The sequence below is a fragment of the Larus michahellis genome, chromosome 1, assembly GCF_964199755.1.
Source record: "Larus michahellis chromosome 1, bLarMic1.1, whole genome shotgun sequence".
Lineage (NCBI taxonomy): Eukaryota > Metazoa > Chordata > Aves > Charadriiformes > Laridae > Larus > Larus michahellis.
Genome location: NC_133896.1, coordinates 20,843,026 through 20,870,080, shown reverse-complemented (window position 1 = coordinate 20,870,080; position 27,055 = coordinate 20,843,026). Strand labels below are relative to the sequence as shown.

The following is a 27,055-nucleotide window of genomic DNA, read 5'->3' as shown; positions in this document are numbered from 1 at the left end:
TTTGTTTTGTGGAAGAGGCTTTCTTATATTTCACGTTCTTAAAATATTTAAGGCAAGTAAGTACTATGTTAAAGGGCATTTTATCAGTTTAAGATGGTAAATCTGATCTGCTGTATGACAAACACAATATATCAACCCTGACATTTCTGGACAAGCTTCTTGATTTTATTCTGCATTTAACGTATCTATTTTACCCTTTTACAGGCAGTGGCTTCCCAAATCCAAAATGGTTCCCCTTGGGATAGATGAGACCATAGACAAGTTAAAAATGATGGAAGGCCGTAACTCAAGCATACGGAAAGCAGTAAGAATTGCTTTTGATCGTGCTATGAATCACCTGAGTAGAGTCCATGGAGAACCAGTCAGTGACTTCAGTGATATTGACTAACAGAGATTCTACCAAGGCATGAAAAGTACCACACACAGACTTGAACTCTACTAATGAACCTCTTTGTCTAAAAGAATGTATTGAAGATACAACCCCTTAATTGTTGATTCAGTGGCTGAGTTCTGCAAACTTGAAATAGTTGAGCAATTCTTCTAAATCACCATTGCCGTATTGATTAATGATTTTATCGTGTTGTAGTTTGGAGGATTTTCCACTAAACCTGTTAAAATGTCTTGTTCATAGTGTTCATAATTGTACATAAATGTATATTCAACACTTAACTTATTCTGATTTTAGAAGTAGCTCTTTAATTCCTTTTATAATTTTGCTGGGGAGGGAGTTGGTTTTTGTTCCCATGCTTCTTAATATTTTTTTTTCTTTCTTTCTTTCTGAGGTTAAGTTACCTAAGCACCATCTTCCAGCTTAAGGTGTTTAGTGGATCTTAAAGCCTAATATCAAAATGGCATCAAATATATGTTTGCCTAAATCATATACAGTATGGTGCTGCTTGTATCATTTCTTCCTTGGTCTGTAGCTTCTGAAAAAGACTTCTGAATGTTTGTGTAAATCGTTGCTCTTTGCACAAAGTACCGCATATTTAAGATTGATGTAAATTTACAATGACAAATATGTATTTTAAGAAAGGAAGTTGCATTATTTTGGAGGGTACTTTGTGAGAAAGACATCAAGAAAAAAATTATACTATGTACATCACTTGCAAATCACCAAAAACACTCCATTGTTGCCCAAAATAACTTAAGATTGTTTTTGTTTTAAACAAATCTGGCTTAAAGCCTGCAAGCACATTATTTCTTTCAAAACCATATCCCATTTATCTCCCATTGATTTTAATCTTGTTGATATGTGTGCCTCCCTGTGTTTTATTTATTGTAGAAAATGTATTAATTTGCTTTATAATGAAAAATAAAATTGACAAATATATTGATATGCATTTTTATACAGGCACATGAGAAGACAACTTGCTTTGGGAGAAAAATGTATTGGAAATTGTATAAAATAACTTGATGGTTTGTGTGTAATTTGATTTTTTTGTAACTTGTAATCTTCTGTTTCCGATGAGGGGATTTATGTAACTTTTAATTTAGAACACTTTGGTAGCAATAGAAACTTTGGATACATTTTTGTATGGTACATGTGATGTATATAGAATTAGTACTTTATTTTTATTTTTAAGAAGTAAAGCATTATGTTTGGGCAGGGGGAAGAAGGAGGGTGGGTTTCCAGAACTGCATTTTTATATTAAAAAGAAAAAAAATAAAGTCAAGATATTGATTGTTGTAGCTACTTTATTCCTACCTTCACTGAGATACCGAATTTGTAACAATGAAAATGGCAAGGTATGTTTGCAATGTGATTTATAATGACTCCATTATTTATAAATGCACTGTGTTTGAACTCTTTTGCAGTGATATCTTAAATACTGTACCAAGTTATATAGTAAGAAACACCAAATAATGCATATGAATGCACGAAGTATTTATGCCCAGCTTTTTTATAAAGGATTAGCAAATACAGCAAAACCAATACTTTTTAGATCTTTTTTTAAAACTTCATTGAATAGCATACTTCATTGTTAAACCTGCTTGAATCTTTATTTTAAAGGGACAATTACTTTTTAAATAGTTTTTAATGTTTTTATTCTCTATTGTTTGTAATACCCCCTTAGAAGCTTGAAATAAAATTTCTTTCTCAACTGTTAATTTTGTCCTCAATTTAGCCCCTGAGATTTTGCTGTAGTGCCCATTTTCTTACTCCATGGCTGAGCTGTTACAGAGGCGCTAGTTCAAGAACCCGATGGTTTTCTTGCTGTGGCACGCAGTGTCCTCCTTACTGAGCCCTCCGCAGGGTAGGTATTCTAGTTAAGCTACTCGAGCTGAGACCAGTTGCCTATAATGGACTCTAATAATTACAAAGATTAGTTGGATAAATTTCACAAATGATCAAGCAAGGGGTTTTCTCGAGTCTTGACAGCAAACGCAGCTTTAGCGGGAGCAGTGTTGGCAGGTATCCTGTAAGGACCGGCGTTGAGGTGCGCTGCCGTGACGGAAACAGCAGCCACATCAGGTAGAAAAATAAAAGGAAAATTTGGTTGTTTGTCTTAAGTAGAACTTCTGTGTAATGACTTGAAGGAGCTGCCATATAACCATGCTTATCTTTCGAAGGGAATGGAGCTTAATTTGTGCAGTATTGAGACAGCAGAACCACCCAGTTGTGATCTGTTAGGACTGCTTAGGAGTCTTCAAAAAAATCACCTGGATCAGATTGTATTTCAGACTTGTTCCACCTGATACACAGATCTGGTGTGTGTGAAACTGATAATGATTCACAGCCTCGTTCTGGCACGCAGAGGAAATGATTTTGGATCTGTCAGAGCTTGTAAAGCTGAAACTGCAGTTACAATAGGAGTAGGAAGATGACAATTTGGTACCTGCATATGGTTGTGAAGTCTCTTTCACTAGAGATACTCAGAACCCGCCTGTGCGCCATCCTGTGCAATCTGCTGTAGGTGAACCTGCTGTAGCAACAGGGTTAGACCAGATGACCTCCGGAGCTCCCTTCCAACCCCTGCCATCCTGTGCTAAGAATTTTGATAACTGTCAAGTATGAACTTCCAGTATATAAAAAAAAGAAACCTGCAACACACAGTTGCAAAGTGATTCATTAGAAGACTTCCCAAGTTCTCAACTGCTTCTGATGGTAGCAACATAGGAGGGGGAAAAAAGAGCTCCTTTTCTGAAAGCGAAAGCAGAGCATTAATTTCATTATTCTGTAACAAATTGTTTAACCACATCTTCAGAGAAAGCTTTAGTTTGCATTTTGCTCACACTGCCAAGTTTCGTTTTCTGACTTTTATCTTCAGAGACAGCTCCGTCGTTTCTTGGAGAAGATAAATTTGTTGCTTTGGTCGTACAGGTGTCTGTATGCACTTCAGAGAATTCTGAGCTAGAAAACTTCACTGATGAAGTGTGTTAGGCATCCTAACGAACCACACCGCGTATTCTTTTCGTGAAAGGTGGCGTTGTTTCTCTTTCGTGTATGTGGTGGAGGCTGTCCCAGGAATTCTCCCAGATGCTGTCTGAGAGCAGGTTGCAGCCGCGGCTCCGGTTGTGCCCACGTCAAGTCTCATCCAGTGGCTCTTCAGATTGGGGTAAATGGTTTCTCAGACTTGTCAGTCTTCAGTGTGACTTGTGTGTTTTTAAGGGATTTTATACCTATTTAGGAAAGGAAGTCTGAGTTCTAAAATGACTTTATTTCCAAACTCTTAGGGCCTGACCAGGTACAGTAATCAGATTACTATGTGCACATCACAGCGTGCTTCACTACATTCTCAACCAAGGTCTTCTATGATGCCATTAGTAACTAACATAATCATAGAGTGGAAATCAGTATGCTAGTGGAGAGGGAAAAAAAAGGGAACATCACATTGTATCTTACTGATTTCTTGGGCAGTGTTACAGCAGTAAATACAGGGTGTAGATTTGCATATTCACTACTCCGTCCTGGTAGAATCGTTTTCTGCTAATAAAGTGTGAGGGTCAGAAGCTGAAACTGAGTTAAAATTTGTCTTCTCTTGTATTAAAATGTGAGAGATCATGTTATAAATATTTAGGGAAAAAATGTGATTAGAGAATGACTTTTTTTAACAAAAACCAACTGTATTTATTACCAAACTCGGTGATTTTCTTGAATGTTTGTTGATTGTGATTTTGTATTTTTTACACTAGAGGGAGCAATACACACAGACCATCAACATTCACAAAATAAATATGGAATATTTTCTCTTCAAAGTGCTGCTATTAAAACTTTTTTGGTGGTAAACGGTCTTTTCTGCTTCTAGTATTTGTAGTCCATCAAAAGTAGCTTTCTCTGATGTTCTTGCTGGCGAGCGGGCTGCTTTGGGAATGCTGATTCTTAACTGTCGAGCTGGTCCATCGAACAACAACTCTGGATTTCCAGGCTCTCTTACTTTGCGTCTAATTGCTAGTGACAGGCGAGTTACTTCTTACGCTGTTTTATTTAGCTCTTGATTTTCTTTTTCACAGATGTACCGCTATGGGTGTAGCGCTATAGACGGAAAGTGGCACAGAGCTGCGTGCTGTTGGTAAGGAAGGCGGTGCAAGTCGAACACGCGGCAGTTAACACAAATACTCAAACCTGGAGGTGAGGGTGTGGGAGGAGGCGATTGCTCGGCCCTGCAGGCTGGTGAAGGGAGGTTGTCTTGAGGATGTTCACAAGGGGATTAAATAAAGTTAGCTCCGACGTGTGATCGTGTGGGTAAAGGTCGTTATCTAGATAAGAAAAAGACTTCCCCCTCCTGCCCTGTGTGTACTGTCCACGTTAACACCTTTCGGTTAACTTGTTTACATTTTTGTATAATATCACTCAGTTATTATGACTTGCCTATTTTATCAGTTCTTCCTTGAAAGATTTATTTCCTCTCAAACTTCTCTCATAAGGTAGCAAAAGTAAATTCAAGCTACTGAAAGTTTGAAAATACTCTTTTGGAATAGCATGAAATTGATAAGTAAGCTTTTTTTAAACTTTTTGGGAAATTGATATTTGATGAGAGGGGGCTATAATTTTTTTTTTTTTTAATCTTATCTACTTATTCAGCTTTCTTTTATTGCCTGTGCACAGAAGCTGCTATCAAATTTGTGCTGGTCAGGGAGGAAATTGCAAGTTCTCAGCATTTGTACTTTAACTGTAATGTTGTTCAAGATCCTTTTCTATTCAATTGTTTCCATAGTGCTAAAAATCTAACGCTGTAGTGACTGCAGTCACCCCCTTCTATCTCCTGCTAATATTACAGGGAGAGAGGGGACAGAATAAGGAAATCTTTTTGAATTTAAATTCAATTATTCTTTAAAATTTTAAAATGAATGCCAGTGATATCATGTGTCTTAGAGGCAGCCGTTTGGTCAAACTGACTGTGGTTGTTTTCACAGTTCCTCCAAGCTCAGCTCGTTTTTTGTTCGTCTGTTTTGATGTCTTCACTGCAACAAGTCAGCACTGCCAGCAAACCAGGGAAGTCTCAGCTCTCGGGGCTGATATCTGGGTGTAGAAAGAGTTCTGGGGTAACGTGAATAGTTTCCATGTCCAGCCTTTGATTGCTTCTCTTTATACAATGAGCCCAAATATTGATACTGCTTTTCCCATCTCCCCCATTATTCTGCATTTTTAGCACATTTTTGGTCTTGCCTAAGCTGTCTGGAGGCGTCGTCCACTGTGAAAGCCTTCACTTTGTGAACCCTGTGGAGATCTAACTGTATTCTCTGTTCAATTTCCCTCGCAACAGGCCCAAGTAACAAAGATTCGTTTTAGCCTAAGACGACAGGTTAGGAGAGAGAGCTCACGCGTCTTCCTCATCTAAGTTCAATCATCTTGTCCCTCACTCCTCTGTACTTGGCTCTATGAGGATGGGAATTTTCACATTCTTATAGCATAAAACGAAACCAGAAAAGCTTATCTAAATACATGGAAAATACAAGGAGGACAAAGGAACGTCTGTGCTTGACATTTTAATGGGAAAACAGTTGCTAATAGATGATGCAAAGATGATAGATTGGAGTTGTTTCGATTTTTTTATTATTTTTTTTGCTTCATTCTTCACAAAGATTGTTGTTTTGAGGTTATGACAGTTCATTTTTTCATATTCCTAGTCCTTGATAAAAAGAAGTTGATAATATCTTCCTTACCTAATTATTCTTTAGGGCTGTAGGAGCTTGATGCTCATGCTTAAGTGGACGGAGAACTACCGGAAGAATGTTAGCAATTTTTGTCAATAAGTCAATGGAGAACTATAGCAAAAAACATTAGCAATTTTCATCATCAACTCATGAAGGACTTTGGGGCTTTTTAAAGAACTGGAGAAGTGCTAAAGTAATGCCTTCATTTAAAAGAGGGGATTTGGAGAATTGTCTGCCGGTCTTGCTAAAGGTGAAGCCACTGTAAGGACATGGTGAGAGAAGCAATGGTGGCCAGATGTTGGGTGGAAAGGTGGTAGCTGAGAGATGAGCAGAGAGAGGACAACAGTATTTTTCTACTTGGAAAGATACAAATTATGTGGATTTATAAGCAGTTAAAGCTTATGGAGAACTTAATTTTTAGTTAATTTCTAAATATTACTTGTGTAAGATAGGATAACGGTCCTGACCGTGGATAAAAAGGGAGGTAACAGTTGGAATTACTTTTGGAATTACCTCACCAGTGCTTTTGAAGTTCTTCATTGTGTTTTCTTCGACAAACAAGAAAAATACCACCTAGAACAAACAAGGTTTTGACAAACAGCAGCAGTTCATGAATTGATTGTGAAAGGTTTGACATGAAACTGGGGGAACATTTTCAATAGTTTGCCTTTTCAGTCTGGACTTTGGCGAATGGTATTTAATACTTTCATGCAAAATAGCACTGCAAAACTTTTAAATGCTAGTCTAGATTTGTGTGTGTGTGTGTGTATACATCTATATTTTGAATGAGCTTTTATTTTGCTTTAGTAGTTCTTTGGCTCATACTTTGGTTCCTACTTCATGTGACTTTTCTATCTATGATGTGGATGTCCCAGAATTAGTTTCTTTACAGGCTGACACGTGGACTTCCCTGAACTAGCCATAAAACGTGGTGCTTGAATACTAGTTGTTTTTTGTTTGGTTGGTTTGGGTTTTTTTCCCCTCAGCACAGGGTGAACTTGGAATTAAAGAGGTTATTTGTCCACACCAGGAGACAAGATGATGTATTTGGGCATCAGTTCATTTAGAAAGTAAAGGCCTGTATTAAAATTGTCATTTCTTTTTTTTTTTTTTCCCTCTCAGTAGAAATAGTTGTGTGTGCACAAGGAAAACGACTCTTACAATATAAACAGAAAGCAAGTAAAACTGCAGTCAGGTTGTACGTGAACTTAACTAGCCACATAAATTTTATACCTTTTCTATAACTTCCAGATTTTGTGGTGGTGCAACTGAGTAGTCATTTATATGTTTCAGAAGAAAAGTGAAATTGAAGTTACTTCCCTGCACTTCTGCCAGACGATGATTATCGGGAGAATGTATACAAGATGCTGGTGAAGCATGAAGATCAATTTTTCAAATGAACTTCATCAAATAATTTGAACCAAGCTAATCTAATTTGCTGCACAGTTGTCTGCCGCTTTCCACAGATGTTTATTTCTTCTGACAATGTCTAATACTTAGTACAATACAGGTGTTTACAGCTGAGAAAAAAAATGGGGTTTGATTGAGTTGTTGATTACATTAGAAAATAGTCCTAACTTTTAATGAAAATGTTACTCTGAAAGGGGATTTCAGCAGTGTAGGAAAAAAAGGCTTTTTGTAGTGTCTGACTGGAAGAAGAAATGTGTGTATACTTTTTGTGTTGTATTCTAGTAACTCACAAATTGGTGTATTTTTTTTCTGCGTTTCCGTTACTCCCTTTTCAGTCAAAGATCTTTAAACCAACTTACTTTATTCTATAAAATCTCTTAACATTCCTGTTTATCTTGAATGTAATTTATTATTAGTTCCTTATTTTTAATACTTCAACTGACGTGACAATGTTGAGGTGTAAGTGTTAGTCTCTAATAGGTAATTAAATGTTAGTCTTTGGTACTAAGTAGGATCGAGCAGCCCTGTGCGTGGCCTCCTGTACACAAGAGGTTTCCCCCAAATTCTTTGGTGGTTGTTTTGGGGAAAAGAGTAATGCTTTCATCCAAAAGAAAGTATAAAGGCATCTCTTAAGTGACCATCCCAGACTTCTTCATTTTTCTTAAGCGTTCTCAGATCTTACTCAGCTGGCAAATTAATCTGGATGAGAAGAGGCTCCTCAAAATCTTCTAAGCATAAGGTTGTATTTCATAGCTTTAGTTGGTTGACAGGCAGCACCATTGAGCATTTACCTTGTTTCATTTTGTATACCACCATCCGTACTCCAACAGTTACAAAGGCTTTTTTACATTCTTCTGATGACCGTTAGATTTACAAATCATGTCCGTGACTGCTATTCAGTTTTCTTCCCTGGCTGCAGGAAGTAAGCAGTGTAAAGTAAGGAAGGGTAAATTTGAGGCACCTAATACTAAGTAGATACACCGAAAATGTTTCAGTTTTGACCTTTGAACAGGCTACATCTGACAGTGAAGGTTTTCCTGGATGTTACATATTCCTGTGCACAAGATTAGCCCTGTTTCTTGTAGGTGGGGTTGTTGACTCTGGGGGTTTTAGGTGTGGTAGGTGGAGGATTGTGTCGAGCTCTTAGAAACATGGCAGGTGCTTGTGATGTCACAGAATCACAGAATGGCTGAGGTTGGCAGGGACCTCTGAAGGTCCAACCCACTGCTCAAGCAGGGCCACCTAGAGCCAGTTGGCCAGGACCACGTCTGGACAGCTTTTGAATATCTCCACCACCTCCCTGGGCAACCGATGCCAGGGCTTGGTCGCCCTCACAGTGAAAAAGTGTTTCCAGGTGTTCAGACGGAGCCTCCTCTGTTTCTGTTTGTGCCCATTGCCTCTCGTCCTGCCACTGGGCACCACTGAGAAGAGCCTGGCTCTGCCTTCTTTACACCCTCCCTTCAGATAGCTACGTACGTTGATAAGATCCCCCTAAACCACCTTTTCTCCAGGTTGAACGGTCCCAGCTCTCTCAGACTTTCCTCACAGGAGAGACGCTCCAGTCCCTTAATCATCGTTATGGCCCTTCGTTGGACTCTCTCCAACATGTCCGTGTCTCTCTTGTGGTGGGGAGCCCAGAACTGGACACAGAACTCCAGCTGTGGCCTCACCAGTGCTGAGTAGAGGGGAAGGATCACCTCCCCCAACCTACTGGCAATACTTTGTCTCATGCAGCCCAGGATACCGTTAAATTAGCCTTCTTCCTCAAGATCATCTAATTTTTTGGTGTGCAGAGTTCATAAAGCTTTTGTAATGCGTCAGTTTAAATTTGGAGGCAGCTTGGTGAGGGTAGGAAGTTGTAAGGAAGACAGTCATGTCTTCTTTTCTTAGGACTCATTTAAAAAATAATTAAAGATTATGATGGTGTTCCTAAAGTGCTGCCTCTTTAGGTTTTCTCTTTAGCCCATTTGTATGTACCATCTTATAATGAAAATAATTAAGACAGAGAATATAATCTTATCTTGTAAAACAAAAGATCACTTAAAAAGGAAATAAGAAGGGACAGATTTATTTACCACAAGGGTTTTTGTTACAATAATTCTGATTTTTAATGCTACCATCAGGCTATTCTTCCTCAGCTGTTTCTCTTTCACTGAAAACGAGTATTGTAACAGCAAACCAGTACGTGTTAAGAAGCACGAAAAGGGAGAAAATCACAAGATGTTACACAGAAGAGAGTCGACGTCCTGGGGTTTGGACAACCCCTGTCAAGGTGCCCGGTGCAGCAGTGTCTCCCCTCTGAGACGCGTGCAGTGCATCAACGCACGGGCAAGGGCAGGCAGACAGACAGCTTTCCACAGTGGATTTGACACATGGCCATTGAAGCAGTAGGGTAGAGGCAACCGGGCATTAAAATTCAACTGGGCAACGCAACAAAAAAGGTACCTTAATAATTTTGCGACAGGAACTACGCAACTCAATTGTTTGCAATAACAGGTGATTGGCCTTGGTGGCCCAGACAGTCTCTTCAATGCTGTATTGCTACTTCCTAATTGTTAAGCTGCCCCATGACAGGTAAATATGAGTGGGTTTTGGCTTTTTAGCTAATTTTCATAAGTCTAATTCTACTGTGAATGATTTTCCCCCTCTCTCCCCAATCCATATGTTAAAATAAATCCAGAATAAGTCATCGGAATTAATGGTTCCCAAGGTGAGAAGAGCAAACGTGCTGGGGTTTTTGCTTTCCTTTTTGTTTATTTATTCTCGCATTCTGTGTATTGTTTACTTCATAATATTTTGCATTCTTCCAAGAGTGGTTGTAGTGGTGTTTATACAAGGCATATCATTAAGAGGTATAAAAGCTCTAGTTTATGGAAGATAACAATATTTTAGGTAAATAAAAATGTGTAAACCAATATTGTATTTTTTTTGGTTTTCTGGAAGACCTTCTGGAATGGAGTGAAAAATACTTCTCATCAAAATAAGCAGTAAGAGAGAACTGTTAGCAGTTAGAGATGTTGCTGAATTATTTGGTTTATCAGAGACTACGTCTGTGAAACAGAAAATACAGAAGAAAAAAAAAGGCAAATAAAACTGAATTTGACAAACAACAGTAAAACAGTTGTTATTTAAAAAGTCCTAATTTCTAGGCAAGGAAAAAGAGGCTGCACGGAAAATGAGGGCAGAGTTCTCAGTGTAGAGTCAGAATAAAAATAAATAAATAAAAAAAAGGTCAAAGACAGTGGCAGCAGCGGACAGTCGCATGACGCCTCCTCTGGAGCCCTGTGTGCCAGAGCCCCTGCTCAGGCTGCGCTCTTATTACTGCAATTGCTCCAAGTGTCTATCACATCTCCCATGCTTCATATAAGCTACTTGCGTAAAAATAAACCATTAGCATTTTAACACCTCAGCAATAAAAAAAAAGTTTGGGCTTTGAACCTCTTGTCTTGTTTCATATTGAACACTCAGGATTTTCATTAATCTTAGTTAGTGTGACACTATCTCCCATGTCCAAGGTTACTGACGTTGACAGTGATGTACTCAATCAGTCCTAGGGTTAGGTGTAGTTAATGAACTACACAAGTCTGTTTTATTACCTGTCTTTCTAAAAATTATTTTGGGGGACAGTTTGAAGTTCACGTTAGCTCTTGTATTCGGCTGCCTCTTTAACGTTAGCCGTATGTGTACAATTACCAGCTAAAGAACAAACAGCCTTGGAAAGTCAAAAAAAACAGTCATAAAGCTGAAGATGAGCCTGCTTAGCTGTTGTCTTTGCAGCGAGAGAACATGTGAAACCCTTGCAGTAGATGTTAGCCCACTCAGGCGCACGTAATCAAATTACCACTGTCTTTTCTGATCTTCATGGGGTCAGATAAAATGGAGCCAGAGGCTGTATGGCTATGAGTTTAGATGACCACTTATTGATCAATTTCAATGCAAACAGGAAGGAAACCATTTTTAGAGCAAGACAAAAGCAACACATGGCTTAGTGCTGCTGCTGCTGCCAATAAGTTAGTTTTGGTTAAAATAGAAACCTCCTGTTGGTGGAAAATGATTTAGTTTAGAGGATTGAGGGAAGCTCTGCATCTCAAAGGATGGTAAGGAAAAAACTTAGGAAAAAAGCCTCCCAATTGGGATGATGTGGCCACATGTTGGCCACATAGAGAACTGTGCAACGATCTATGAATGCTGCCCACAGCTGACAGCACAGGGGAAATCCTCTTGAGATCCTCTGTGTAGGTCTGCAACAAAAACACTAGTTGGGATGGCCCCACGCTTCATGCCTAACTAATAACTCACCAATCTGTGCCTAGACAGGTATGTGTGTGTGTGGTATTATGCAGGCACTTATGAAAGTATATATGAAGGTACTTTTAAAGATCATTAATGGGAAATGTACTTCCACTGCTTGTGTTCAGTTTTATATGGTTGTCGTGGTTTTGGCCAAATTGGCCAATGGCCGGCGACAGATGCTCCACCCCAACCTCTCGTACATGGAGAGGAGGAGGAGAGATAAAGAGATTTACGAGTTTAGAAGAAACTAAACTACTTTAATGAAATATTAATAATGATAAGAAGGAAAATAATGAAATAGATACAGTATATACAAAACCGTATTAAGCTCCCAGGACGACGTCACCGGCAGGTGCTGGGGAAGTCCCAAACTGGACTCAGTGATGGGTGGGAACCAGGTTCCAGAGTTGGAGTCAGGAACACACCGATCGGGATCAAAGGCAGTTGAACAGATGGTCCTCCTCGGATGTCAGCCATTGAAGGAAGAGAAGTTGACCCTTTGATCCCTCGGCTGTTATACTGAGCATGGGGCAGATGGGATGGAATACCCCTGTTGGTCAATTTTGGGTCACCTGTCCTGTCTGCTCCTCCCCGCAGGTGGGACCCCTCTACGCTTTTCCGCTTCTGACCCTCCAACAGGGCAAATAACAAAATTAACTGACCTTGGTTGTTATAGCAATAAGCGTAATCAAGAGCCTCTGTGCATGGCATTCCTTGGCACAAACTGTCTTATCACTCTGAACAAACCGTTTCAGACACAACATGCTGTTAATTTCAGAGAGTTAGAAGAGGCCTAGCTAAGAAGTAAAATTACTGAACAGAAAGTTGGTTCTGCTTTACCTCAAACCAGGACAACGGTATTGCTTGCCCTGCTGCTTGGGCTTTGATCCCTTGCTTGTGTTTGGTCTGGGATTGCACCCTGCCCCACGCCCGTCTGAGGGCTTGGCTGGAATTTAGATGTGACAAAAGAAGGTAACAGCAAGTGGTGTTATCTCTGGCCAACAGATAAGGGAGTGAAGCAGAAATTCAGGGAGTTGTCCAGGGCCACAAAGGAAGCCTGGAACAGAGATAGGAATTGAACTGAACACACTTCTGCCTCAGACGCCAAATTATGGCTGCTTTTTTAATCAGGTGATAAATTTGGAATTTAATCACTAACTGGGCCGCTCAGTGAATTTTGTTAGAAAAAGAAGTGTGGCGGCTGGCTCCGGCCAGCAGCGAAGTACCGGCACAGCTGCTGGGTCACTGCCCGCTCCCGGCGGGAGGGAGGAGGGCACAGGAAAAGCAAAAGTGAGAATAATCATGGGTCGAGGTAATGACAGTTGAATAAGTGAATATGGAATACGCCTTTGGCCAGTTCAGGCCAGCAGCCTTGGCTGTGCCCCCCCCCAGCCACCCGCCCAGCCCCAGCCTACTCACTTGAAGGGGCAGAGTGAAAAGCAGCAGCGGCTTTGGTGCTGTGCAAGCACTGCTCAGCCACGGCCAGAACACCGGTCATGTAGTACTGAAAAATCACAGGCGGTGCCTTGTCAACCCTCTTTTAGTCACAGACCCAAAACACAGCACAGCACGGGCTGCTGTGAAGACAGTTAACGTGCTTCCAGCCACACCCAGTACCAAAAGTTTCGGGTTTTTCAATTTCGGTTTGATCTTGCATCAGCACCAAGTGTCGTTACAATAAAATTTTAACTTTTTTTTTAAGGCAGAAGTCTTCTAACTTCTGGTCAGACTAGTCAACAGTGCTGTTAGTCAGAGCAATCCCATGGGATATGGGAGACACAGATTTACGGCCCCACTTTGAACTTGGCGCAGGTACGTACCTGGGAATCCTCTGTGTCCCGTTTGCATCCTGTGGGCGCTGAACTTGGGCTACTGTTACCCCAACCATCCATCCTGTAAATAGGGGGCCTTCTAAAAAAGCCTTGTTGAAATGAATATGCTTCAATGAAAAATTAAAATTGTTACAAAAAATGGCTTAATAATTTTATCGAAAAGTTTCTCATCAGTACGATTATGTATCTCGGCCTCTTATCTACCCATAAATCTTGACTCTACCCAATCTCTACTCCTCTGCTGCAGATGTGAGGCACAATATAAAACATTTTCTATAAAGCAGATACTAATTGATCCTAATCTATTTACTGCTATATTGACTGCTGGTATTAGCTGTTCCCAGTATACAATCCCTACAGGTATGCCATGCCAGGATTGAAATAAATAGAAGTTCTACTGTGCTTCTTGGGAATACATTTGGGACTACCAAAACAAGTAATTAATGCATGTAGTTAAAGAGTTTAAGTTCATCTGTAGTGTGTTTAAAGTGGTGGGGTTTTACCATTCTCTGCTTCTCCATTTAGAAACCATATTTCCATTTCTTTACGTGCTAATTGAAATATGAATGTTTTAACTTTCCATGTAAGTTCATTTCATACTGCTAGATCTTTAGGCAAAAAGATGACAGGTTGTTAAGTATGATTCCTGAAACGTAAAGTAATAAAAAGAGAGAAAAAAAAATCCCCTTATTTTGGAAAAGTGGAGGCACTGAGTATTAATCAAATGATAGCACTAAATTAGCACAATGGTCTTCAAGGGACTTGAGTACTTCACTCTGATGGATGAGCTGCTCATTTGGTACAAACATACTACAAAGACGTAGGAGAACTATGGTAGGCATAATTTTTCTTGTGGGAAACTTTCTCATTAACACCAGCTTATTGTGAAAACACAGTATAATTATAAACTGCTTATATATCTTTCACAAACATAATTCATTTTCACTAAGTGAGTACAAACTTAGTTACATAGTTCTCTCTCAGAAGTATGATATAAATACCTTTATGGGCTGAATTTTGCCCCAGCTTAAGGTTTAGGCTGAAATTCCTATATTATTACTGAAAAATCACAGCCATGAACTAAAACTTTTGACCAAAAGAAAAGACTAAACTTACGTCTTTTACTCTGTTACGGTTGTTTGCTTGGTTGCTTGCTTGTTTTAAAGGAGTTGTGGGAAGGCAAGCGCCGAAAACTTGTTCTCAGCCAGTTTGCTTGTTATTAGTGAACTGAATTGTGGATATACTAAAATGCTGAAGATACTCTAATATCTTGGAAAAGTTTATCCTAATGCACAGCAGACTTAATAAGAATTATTATTACAATATGTAAGGGGCTGCTCTTGAGTAAACGGAGCCGCTGCTGGGCTGCTCCAATGCCCGCTGTTTTCACACTTCCTCCAGGCCCAAAGACAAATATTGGTCGCGGCAGAGGTTATATATGACCACGATCCCCCTCCCTTATAATTGATTAATTATAATCATCCCTTATAATTTCTGACAATCTTTCTCAAGGGTGGAACTGAAAAGTAACTGCCTGGAGACAGAGATGAAGAGGACTTGGCCCTACCTTCCATTTTCTCTGTCTTCCTTCATCTTCCAGATTTATTATGGGTCTGTTTGTTAACAGACATCTTCAGGTTTCCCCTTGATTGGTATTTTTTCTCCTTCTCTGCTTTGAGAAAGGAAATGAAAATGTTAACTCTGAAGGAGGTGAACAAACTGAGCAAATCTTCAGCATGGGACTTCTACCATCCCACAATGTGAGATTCAGAAGCTCCACAACAAACACTTCAACTAGATCCTGCTCAGGACACCCCAACAGGCCTGCTCTAGTTTGCGCTCTTCATTTTTAAGACAAATATTAAGGCATTTACAACTGTGTGAAAATATGTATCAAATAAGAAATTTCAAAGCAGCTCTTTGATTGGATTTCTTGTATTACCTTTTTAAGAACAATACATATTACAGACAAATACAAGTCTGGAAAGATGCTGATTTCCAGACAACATGCTACAACTAGCAGTTCAAACAGAAGAAATTTACAAAAATAACGTAAAAATAGTTATAACATGCTATTATTCAATAAATATGCTTGAATTCTGCAAAGTAGAACAGATTCGTGTTCAATTTGTTTTGCTAAATTCATGCTTTTTGAGATTAACAGCTCTTTTCGGATTATGGAACACTTGTATGAAAATGTTATAATATATAAAATCAGTTGTCTTTCACTCAATTTATTACTATTTGGCATGGTTTAATTCATGCAGTCCAGAAATGAGAGGCAGTTTGCCGTCTCCTTCAGCTTTAACTGAAATCACAGAGTGGACTTACTGCTAATGATTCCTAAAGATCATATAGATAATAGCAATGCCAATAGGCCTTTGGCAGAGAGAGCTGGCAATGTTCTAAGACTAAATTATGAAAGTTAACTATTTAGAAGATCATGGGAAGCCCTAGGGTGTGACAGAATTAAATCCTGACTTGGGGTCCAAGGACGATACACTGGCAAAGGATGTCTCTAGGGCATAAGTATTAAACAGATTTTTCTATTAAAATAAGTTTATTTTATCAAAAAAAAGGTCATTTTGATGATCCTTGAGATTCCCTGAGAAATTTTAACACTGGTTTTGTAAATGACTATTCTGGGGTCCAAGATAGACTGTTTAGGTGGCCCTATGTATTGGGTTTCCTTGGCAAGGTTTTGGTAGCTTGGGGGGCTACAGGGTGGCTTCTGTGAGAAGCTGCCTGAAGCTTCCCCTCTGTCTGATAGAGCCAATGCCAGCCGGCTCCAAGATGGTGTTTTTAGATTTGTTTTTATTTCTCATTATCCTACTCTGATTGGTAATAAATTGACTTATTTTTCCCAGAGTCAAGTCTGTTTCGCCCGTGACGGTAACTGCTGAGGGATCTCCCTGTCCTTATCTCGACCCACGAGCCTTCTGTTGTATTTTCTCTCCCCTGTCCAGCTAAGGAGGGGAGTGACAGAGCGGCTTTGGTGGGTACCTGGTGTCAAGCCAGGGTCAGCCCACCACACGCATCAAGGAAGCACCTCTCATGGTCCCAGTGGGCTGGCAATAACCATCCGGGATGGATATGCGAGATCAGCTCTGTCTCCTGCTTGAATCTGAACGCAGCTGTGCTGCACCTAATGTAGACGTCTTCATGGCTGTCTTCATGGCTACAGTGCAAGCAGGTAGCTTTGGTTTGGTTTTCTGGTGGAGCTGCTCAACTCTGGCAAATTTTAAACCATTTCTGCAAAGACTCACTCTATAGGCCAGGGAACAAACATGAGATATAAGATGTCTGGATCCCTGCCTGATAAATATTTAGTTGCTTATTTAAAGTGGGTTAACTTCAGCAGCAGCGAGAAAGACCCTTCTTACTATTGGCAAAATAACTAACCATGATGATTTAAGCTTTTCTGTGTGACTTTGCTTTGGAACAAGGCAGCAACGCCGACCCAGGCAGGTCCTCTACTCAGATGGCAAAGGCTGTTTGTTTCTGTCTTTCAGTCCTTATTTTATGAGATATATTGTATACTGAAGAGCCTAAAGTGTGCTGAGAATGGACAGGTCTCCTTGCAGACCTTCTGAGGGTTTCCAGAGTGAAGGTGGCCTCAGCTAAGCAATGAACTCCATAGATTTTAAGGGACTTCAGGTGAAAAGCTTGGGTTTAAATCAAACATGTAATGTAGATATTTTCATTGTTTTCATTTCTGCTACATTTTACAGAGTCTTGGGCTAAATAACTAAAAGGCAATTTTTGTCTCAGACTAAAGATTTGAATCTTCTTCTGAAATAAATAAATTTATTTATTTGAAAAATGTTGGGTTTTTTCCTAACTGTCCTTTTCCCCACAACAGAAGTCCCATCCAGGTATCTATATAAAGTATTATACTGTAATGCTCTAAGCTGCTACACCTTGAAAGTACAGCCGGTTACCTAAATACTGTAGTATATTTTCATCCCTGCTGGATCACTCTTGTTGCAGAATTAGCATATTTTGGGGAGCCATTTAGTAACTTCTTTTTTTAATGTTTTCCAAATTTCTTTTGTTTAGAGCATTTGCAGAGTGCTCTTATTCCCCACTGTCCACAATCTGACCAGCTAGAACTAACTTCCCGCTTTCCCTGATTCCTGATCAGTAAGCTGCTGTTTCTACATGCTGATTCCCCACTACCTGTCCAACGTATCAAAATACATTAGCTAGCGTTTCTTATAAAATTTAGCGAAATTATTGAGTGACTTTCCATTAAATCAGCATTTGCTGGGCTGATGATCCATTAGTCTGGAGTATATACAATGAACATAGCACAATTTGGAGGAATCTGATGCTTAAGCAGATACTTTAAGACAGTCGTTCTTCTACTGTTAACGAAGGCTTTAAAGTGACAACAAACCTCAAAGGCTGAGCAGTGACTGTTTTATCAGATTCAAACAAGTACAGCTTCTCTTTTGTATTTGAATAATCAGTTGGGAGTCACAAGGCTACAGAAATAGGTAGCGCTAAAAATGATTCCTACTTCAAAGGGCACAGAACAAGCAACGATTTCAGAAGTCTTGAGAATATATACCAAATGAATCTGTGCAATATCATTTTTTTGCAATTATTTGCAGCTCTTCTGTTGATATGAGCCTGCAGCAAAGAATTAAAACAGTTCATTGAGGTCTAGGAATAAGAAGCAGCATCTAATGAATTACAGGAAACGTTCTGATGAGTCCACCTGTATAATTCAGCTTCTGTGTGTCTGTATTCATGTATCTGCAAACCTCTATAATGTAACCCAGTTCGCATAGGACCTATTCATTCATTCTGAGTGCTCTTTCTGTTTCACGGGCATCTGAAGCATATCAAAGCTAACAAATGGTTGAGCCAATCTCTAGCCACGTCCCAAGACCTTTAAATGAGTCTGGAGCATCGCTGCTCTTCCCCATCCTCCTTACACATTGCAGTAAGAAAGTGTGTATTAAGACAGAAAGCCACACAGGAAAGCCAGCAAGGAATAGTTTAATCGTTTTATGGTCTACTAAGAGTTTTGCATAAACCTAACAATTTCTGCAGGTTTTTGACACTGCTGGTCTGGATGATGGCCACGGTCCTACTCTTGCAATGTGATTACAGGACAAGTCTGATTGCAGGATTCAGGCTCATGTAAATAAGATTTACAGGAAAAAAAAAATGTTCAGCACATACCTTTTTAGTAACAGCTGGGTGAGAAACAGTTGGATCCAGAAGCCTCCAAAGACTATTCTCTTCTCATGATGTTACTCATCTAATCATTTCTTTCCTGTCCCTTTCCTGCTGTTAATTCTCCTGCCAGCAGCAAGAGGAAAAGACAAAGCAGCACAAGCCCTGCTACCTTCGTCGTTCGGGAGGTTTCACGCAGTGTGAAGCTGGCTCTATTTTCAAACAACAGGACAGATTTCATTTTCAACTTCAAGAGAAACATCTAGTAGTACATACTTCTGATGTGGTTTAATTCTGAGAAGCAGAAAATGAGCCTTCAACATGTAAAAAGTAGCTAAAAAAAGGAACTTTTTTTCTGCAACAACTTTTGTGTAGGGAAAGAAATAATGGGCTTTAATTACAGTCAAGATGGTTTCGGTTTGACATTAGGGAAAAAGCTCCCTAATAGTAATAATTTTGCAGCTCAGGTTTAGACGGCTGATGGGTTTTGTGGAATATTTGTAATTTGCTATCTTAACAGACGAATGAATTAAACTATTTCGGGATGGATTTTTCTTTTTTTTTTTTTGTATAGTAATCTTTCAATCCCCTTTTTCTGCAAATTTCATTGTGATTAAAAATTTCACATCTGATGCAAACCATTTTTACATTTTCCCACTTGCAGGGAGTTAAAAATAAACATAGGCAGTTTGTGAAGTAAAATGTTTCCAAGTGGAAAACTGAAATGGAACACATTAAAAGTGGTTCAAAGCTTTTGAAATTTTGTGGATGAAATTTCAATCTATATGAGTTCACAAATGTTTTTGTTGTAAAAAAGAAAAAAAGACAAACCATTTTACAAGATTAAATCGTCAACAACATTTCAGTAATCAGTGGAGAGTTACACAAATAAGTAATTTTCTTATTTTTGTTGTCGTTTTGTTTGTGTTAAAAAATTGAAAACAGCAAAGCTAAATTAGTGTGTTGAAACTGCACTTATTCATGCTTAAGACATTTCACATGACCTATTAAACACAAATCCATTTTAATTTGAAAAACTTTTGCATGTTCCTGATGTGATCCATATTTATAATATTGATAAAGTGTTTATAATGAGTTTTATCACATTTCTTAGTCTTTTAATTGTGAAATACTTAACAGTACTGACATTTAAAATAACATTATCAGTATTAGAGTTAACAATACCGAAATTAATAGAGTAGTTGAAACCTTAAGAACATCTTTGTTCTACAATGACATTGTGTAGTCCACTTTATTATAATTTTAATAGAAAACTATTTCATTATTATGAGTTTGCCATCATCTGAACTCTCATAAAAGTGCTCTGAACAGGAAAGCTGTGTGTTGTTGAGGTGTAAATCTTTTTATCCTAACTTGATACTGTAATTCTTATTATCAGTCTGATAAAAAATGTGCCTGGAAACATTTTGGAGGCTTACAGACAAAGGAGAGCCAAAAATGTCCTACAAATCTGGTTTAGACGTCACCAAAACCTTGTCAAACATCTTTTTTCATAGGAAGTTTCTTATATTTTAACGTCCATCTCTTAAAGCCAGGAAATTCCTCTGTTTTGTACCAGAAATGAGAGCAACGTAATTGTAATGATTTGTGGTTTTCTTACTATGTCAGTCTTGATTTAACTTCACATCCAAATCCTATTTTAATCCTTTTAATGAACATGCCCATTCAAATTGCACTCAACTTTTAGCCAGCGAAAATTCCAACTACTATTTGAATAAAAACTCAAGAATATTGACAACTTTGAAAAGAATTGTGTGTTTTCCCCCATGAAGGCCTGCTCTTTATGCTGCAGATGCTCTCTTTGATGGATGATCCTACAGGGACAGTTTTGTTTTAACATAACATATTGGCTGTTAAAATAAATCTAAAAGAACACAGAGGTCATACTGAGCTGGTCCCGAATGTCCCTATAGACATATGTACAGGCAGGTGGTAAACGCAGCCTCCTGTCCAAAACAAGATCTGGAGGGATTTCTTCTTATTCCTGACAGGTGGTCAGCTCTTCCCAGAGATCTCTGAATATGTCTGTTTAAAATATTTACGTGATTTTTAAGATGGAACTATGGGTTCTTGGGGTGCAAAGCCACCACCCACCTTTCAAAGACGGTTTAATATGGACTTTGCAATTAATTTCCTTTTCATTAAACAATGAATACAAAGTGCTGAGGACAGAGCTTGGGTTATTTAGGGCAAAAGCAGCAGAACTTAATCACATTGCATTATGCTGTGTTTCTACCCTTTTCCTGGAGACCTCTGGGCACTGCTGAGGCGGTCCCTGTACAACTGCCTCACTGCCTGAAAGTTTCTGCAAAGTTGCTGCTGTTTGAGAGCGCTGTATGGTGTGGGTATCTGTCCATCGTCAACGCAGCACAGATGAGACCTTTCTTCTGCAGCAGCATCGGCACAGGGACAGCAAATCCCTCCATTTCAGGTGTGTTTCTCTGGCAGTGGCGCAGGCGCTTTGCTGCCAGCCCGATGCTGTAATCACACCTTGCTGTTTCATGCAGTCTTTCACAGACACTGTAGTGGTTCCTCATCCTTCAGCTGCTCTCTTCATCAGAAATGGGGTCTGTGGGAGCAGGCCAAGGCCTCCCATGCTGGTTAATTCTGTGGGAAAGCAGCTGATACCGTTGCTATGATAGAAATCATGTGCCTTAGGGATCTAGTCAGCTTACTCCTATTATTGGCCCCAAAAGGATGATGGAAAATACCACCCACAGCTTTAACTTCTTTTCTCCGTGAAGTGACTTACAGCAATTGAGAGAAGCCCAGAATCTCGTTCCTCCAGAAGAGTCCAGCAAACGAATCATAAAAATGTCTAGCAACAAAGTACAAAGAATATGTATTGTCATAGAGGGTTAATGTCTTTTCATCTTTGGGTTACAGAGAATTCCCATAATGTGGTAGACCTGTGGGTAATAATGGAAAGGCTTATTTTGTTGCATTGCTTAAAATTACCTCTGTATTTCCACCAAGAATATTGCACAGGTAAAGAATGTATGTACAAAAATATCTAGGCTCAATTTTCAACACAAGAGAGAGAGACTGAAAATATGCTCCTTTATAGTCATGTGTGGATACATCACAGCCTTTGGGTCTTTAGATCTTGTGTTCTGGCATAGAAATGTCTTTTCAAGCCTGTTCTAAACCCACTAAAACTTAAAGCTGGTTTACAAAGAGATTTTGCTCTGTCGGCTTCTGCACAATAATGGTTCAGTGTCCTTGTAAAGATGGAGGCTCTGTTAAACAAAGTGAAGCAGACCAAGTTTGTCTTTCCAAAAAAGTAGATTTCTGAGAAGTGGCCTTTTTAATCAAAGGAAATTTTAAGTGACTTTCAGAACGTGGCTGCAGCAAATATTTGGACCAGCCAGGTGATTAATATGTGCATCCAGAAATTCCTAAGAAATTCCTATTGCTTTGATAGATGAGAATGAGTCCCGTGAACACAAGGTTCTAGTCTGTGCTAAAATAATTAAAAAAAAAAAAATATCACGTGTGAATAAAGTTTGTTAGCCCTAGAAAGCTGTAACTGTTGATGTGTACAGCCTTATCTTTAACCTTATTGATTTCAGCCTGGAGAAGTTTAGCCCTTGCTTGAGAGGTAAAATAGTGCAGGTGTATGCTGTTGATGACCAAGATACACATGTCTGAATCATTTCTGTTGATGTTTGATTTTTTCCAAAGGAGTAAAATCCACCTAAATTGTTTTCTGGTGTGGTGGTTTAACCCCAGCCGGCACCTAGGCCCACGCAGCTGCTCCCGCAGTTCTCCCTGTTCTCCCCAGAGAGGCAGGGAGAAGAGGGAGAAAAGGAGGGAAAAGGGAAGGGGAAAAAACCCCCTCGTGGTGTGAGATAAAGGCAGTTTAATGGAACAATAACAGAAAAGGGAAAATAATAATAATAATGGTAAAAGAATATACAAGATAAGGTAATACAACACAAGTCATTCTCACCACCTGGTGGATAGGTTCCCCAGCCCAAACTGAGCAGTGATCACAGATTCCCATCCCATGCCCCCTACCAGCCCCCATTTATATACTGAGCATGACGTCTATGGTATGGAATATTCCATCGGCCATTCCATTGTTCTGTCTATGTTCCTTCTCAGCTTCTATGGGAAGCTGAAAAATGTCCTTGAATAGTATAAACATCACCTGGCGACAACTAAAACATTCCTTTCATACCAAATCTGAAACACAGCAGAAATAAAATTAACTGTATCTCAGCTGAAACCAGGACGACTAGTAATAGTTTAAACTGTTGACATTTTCAGATTACCTTTCACGTACACCAACAGTAATTCTACCCTCATTTTCCTATTAATTTCATTGAGAAACTATTAGGTGTCGTCCACGGCAGGATTCCTTCCCTATTTCTCTTTGCAGCACCAGGCAGAAGGGCCACCATTTTCATTTAGTGTGGAATTTTCTATGTCCCTGTATCTCCCTGCGCCATAACATAAAATACAAGCTACAAGTTAGTAGCTGTATCTTAGGAGCTCATTGTATTTATTTCTTTACATTATCTTCAGTGGAAACACTGGTCTACATGCAGCAGTGTTGCATGAAATAACTCTGAAATAGAGAATCTGGTTTTAAGTACGTTATGTAGATGTCCACGTACCCAAGAGTCAGGCCACCGAGGAACATCAAAACAACCAGCAAGTGGATCAGGCTGTGAAGACTGGAGTGGCTCAGGTAGACCTGAAAAGGACTGTCACGGTTTAACCCCAGCCAGCACCTAGGGCCACGCAGGTGTTTGCTCACTCCCCCCAGTTGCAATGAGGAAGAGAATCAAAAGAGTAAAAGTCAGAAAAACTCATGGGTTAAGATAAGATAAAGACATTTTAAAAGGTAGAGCAAAAGCTGTGCATGCAATCAAAGCAAAACAAGGAATTCATTCACTGCTTCCCATCAGTAGGCAGGTGCTCAGCCATGTCTAGGAAAGCAGAGCTCCGTCAGGTGTAACAGGAAGACAAATGCCATAAGTCATTGTCCCCTCCCTTCCTTCTTCTTCCCCCAGCTTTATATACAGAGCATGATGTCATATTGCATGGAATGTTCCTTTGGTCAGTGGGGGTCAGCTGTCCCAGCTGTGTCCCCTCCCAACTTCTTGTGCACCCCCAGCCTACTCGCTGGTGGGGTGGCATGAGGAGCAGAAAAGGCCTTGACTGCCCAGCAACAACTGAAACAAGTAGTGCGCTATCATCACTGTCTCTCATCCCAAATTCAAAACACAGCAGTACACCAGCTGCTAGCAAGAAAGTTAACTGCTTCCCAGCTGAAACCATGACAGCTGTTAAAATTAATCTGAACAGAAACGGTTGAGTACATTTGCATCTTTTCAACTTCTGTGATAGTTGTGTGTATTAACTTAGAGTCTCCTCTGTGTGTTACTACCCCAAATAAATAGCAAAATAAATAGAGCAGAGACAGTTAACTGAGAATGAGTGATTACTATATAAAATACTAGAGAAAATTACACCAGAACTCTCTTACCGTTAACTAGCTGATATTATATATTTAACCCATTGTTTAAAATGACTGCAATACAATATAAAATAGTAAAGGCAAGTTTCCATTTAAGAAAATGAGCCTGTAAATGAAATGCAAATTAGGCTGACAGTAATTGATTATTACTGGATTTCTATTATGTAATTAGATTTCAAACTTGTTATTGTTTGTCTTTTGTATCTCTGAAATAAAATGCAAAAAGTTTAAAGAAAAACAGTATGTCTTTAATAATGTCCCAGTTTGGTACCCTTTGTATCACGTACCCACAATATATTGTCAATATTGATCAAGGGGCCCTTTCAATGCTTGCGCGTTCGCTTCTCAAATGAATTTGGCATTTTGAGGTCTCATTGTAAGCTACATATTAACAGTACAAAGAAGGAGCCGCACATACTGCAGGGCCTTGGAAAACATAAAACAATGCTCTTAGCTTTTATCTTTGGATGAAATAGGCTCCTTGATAGCAGATGACAGAGCAGGGAGCAGGGCTCATCGTTCCCCATAATGAACCTGCATTCTCCAGATGTGCCCTGCTGTTGGGAGCATCTGATTGCCTGAGATTTCCAAGCCCAGCAATCAGACTCCAGGAGGACACTCTGCTTACAAAGCAGGCAGTTTGAGAAACTGTGGCAGTGGCAAAACTAAGTAAATCGTAATACTTCATCGTATACGTATATTGGATATATGTTATGTGATCCAGATAATGGTGCTTAAAATTTTCCCTTATTACACTCACCTTTCCTTCGACACTGATTTTTTTTTTTTTAATCCACTTTCTGAAATATTTTTAACTAGGATGGACATACAATGAAATACTTCAAATCAACATATTGAGTAAATAAAATACTTTATGCCCACTAACCACTTCAAAGAAACCACACTTACATGGGTAACTCGGTAGGAGAGCAGTTTTCCTGTATCAGAGCTGCTTTCCTAGCTAACGTCTGATGGGAGAGCAGATTTCTTTACCAAGCCACTCTCTCTCTAAAAGATTTAATTAAATTTTTATGTCTGAATTTATAAACCATTAAATTATATTGAAAATTCTTGCACATAAAACTGTTCCCTGTAATTGTAAAACATTGCAGCTGTAAAATATTTATTATTAGATATTATTAATTTTTTTGTAAACTGCAATTTCTCTGATTGTTTCAGGAGTACTTAACATCCTTACTTTGCTCTTAAAGATTCATTAAAGAGTCTTTAAAAGAATAATCAATTTTTTGGGGGGTGTAATAAATGAGATGATACAAAATTTGTCTTCATCACTGATCACAGGATGGCAAGCCTAGATTTAAAAAAGATTTTCTTCTGCAATCGCAGTCCACAAGATGGCAATCTTGGACTGAAAGTGCCTCCGCAAATTATTCCTGTAACAGCCTTGCTGCTGCTTTTCCCCACTTTGGGAGCAGGTTGGAAGCTGGTGTGCTGTGCTCATGGCTGGGGCTGTGCTGCAAGCAACCCGAGCTGCTTTCAGACGGGCCCCAGTACCCTCAAAATTGGCAGCTCAAGTAATGCAAAACATCTCCCTTTGCTCTAACCGGTTTCCAGTGATACTCTAATTCGCTCAGCCAGCTTTGAAATAAACTGTTTGAAAGTATAGAGGCTGTTTAGTAGTATGAATACCTCTTAATGGCTTCTGTACATTTAACACAAACAAAAGCCTCGAATGAAACCATGTACTGCACTTAACAGCTGGATGTAAATGTTACCCTGTCCCTACCACAGCATTAAAACCACTGACAATCTTTTTAAAAACATATAACCTCTCAGCAAGATATAAAGTTGGAAGTACTGCCGCTTCTGTTTTCAAGTGGTCTTTCTCTCTCAGGAAAGCTTAGGAGAGAACCACATGGACAGAAGTTTCTTGCAGACTTTCATGGCGTACAGGTCCACTTGTTCAGCTGCGCTTCTCCAAGGATGTAAGGGAAGAAACACTTGACAAGTCACTGCCCCGGTGGCGGGCAGCCCTTCCTCTGGTCTGGTGGATATGGCTGAAGAGTGGGCAGAAGCAGCACTTCAGATACATAGTAGTATTCACAAATGTGAAATACAGTGATTTCTATACTGCAGACTGCTGTATCATTTAAACAGCTCTGCACTGGGTGCAGCTCTGCAGCAGGAACAGCAGCATGGTTGCCTACAGCTGTAAGGTACCTGACACATTAAAGAACGAGGACACAGGGATTAAAGTGTCTAAATCACACCAAAGTTTCACTTAGGATGAACTTTTGGACTCACCAGATTCGTAAGAGCCCACAGTAGAGCTGTGCTGTTAATGTGAGACCATCAGTATTAGCAAGGCACCACAGTTGTAGCTTCTCGGCTTTGTGAACTAGCAGGGCTCCACTGAGTTCAGCGTAATCACCGTGGTGCTCACCCTGGAGTGAGCCGCTTTATGCCAATTTTAAGATTAGGCTATTTAACACGGTGTAGTTGGCAGCGTAGTCCTAGGGGATAGTGGAGCCTTCCTGCAAATGATTTCACATAACGGGCAGCAGGAGGCCCTGAGAAGGTGTTTGGAGGAGGCCATGCAGACCATGAGTGTCACAGACACACATCGGCCCTGAAATTCTGGTTGTCCAGCTGTTTCCTCCAGCTTAAAATATGATTTCAAAACCTGTAAAAAGAGAAACCCTCATTTTTTACCCTTAGTGAAAAAAATAAATTAATTCTGTAATATATTTGCATTCATTCAGTGAAC

The 27,055-nt window shown here is 39.5% G+C and overlaps 1 protein-coding gene across 9 annotated transcripts in view; it reads left to right on the top strand.

Moving 5' to 3' along the window:
- Nucleotides 1–2,109, top strand: part of BRD1 (bromodomain containing 1) — a 75,761-nt gene extending 73,652 nt beyond the window's left edge. For all 9 annotated transcript variants that reach the window (XM_074587803.1, XM_074587995.1, XM_074587532.1 and 6 more), the window contains one exon: nt 205–2,109. In XM_074587803.1, coding sequence (XP_074443904.1) covers nt 205–388 — 184 coding nt within the window. In that variant the 3' untranslated portion in view covers nt 389–2,109. The remainder of the gene's footprint in view (nt 1–204) is intronic.
- Nucleotides 2,110–27,055: the final 24,946 nt, after the last annotated feature.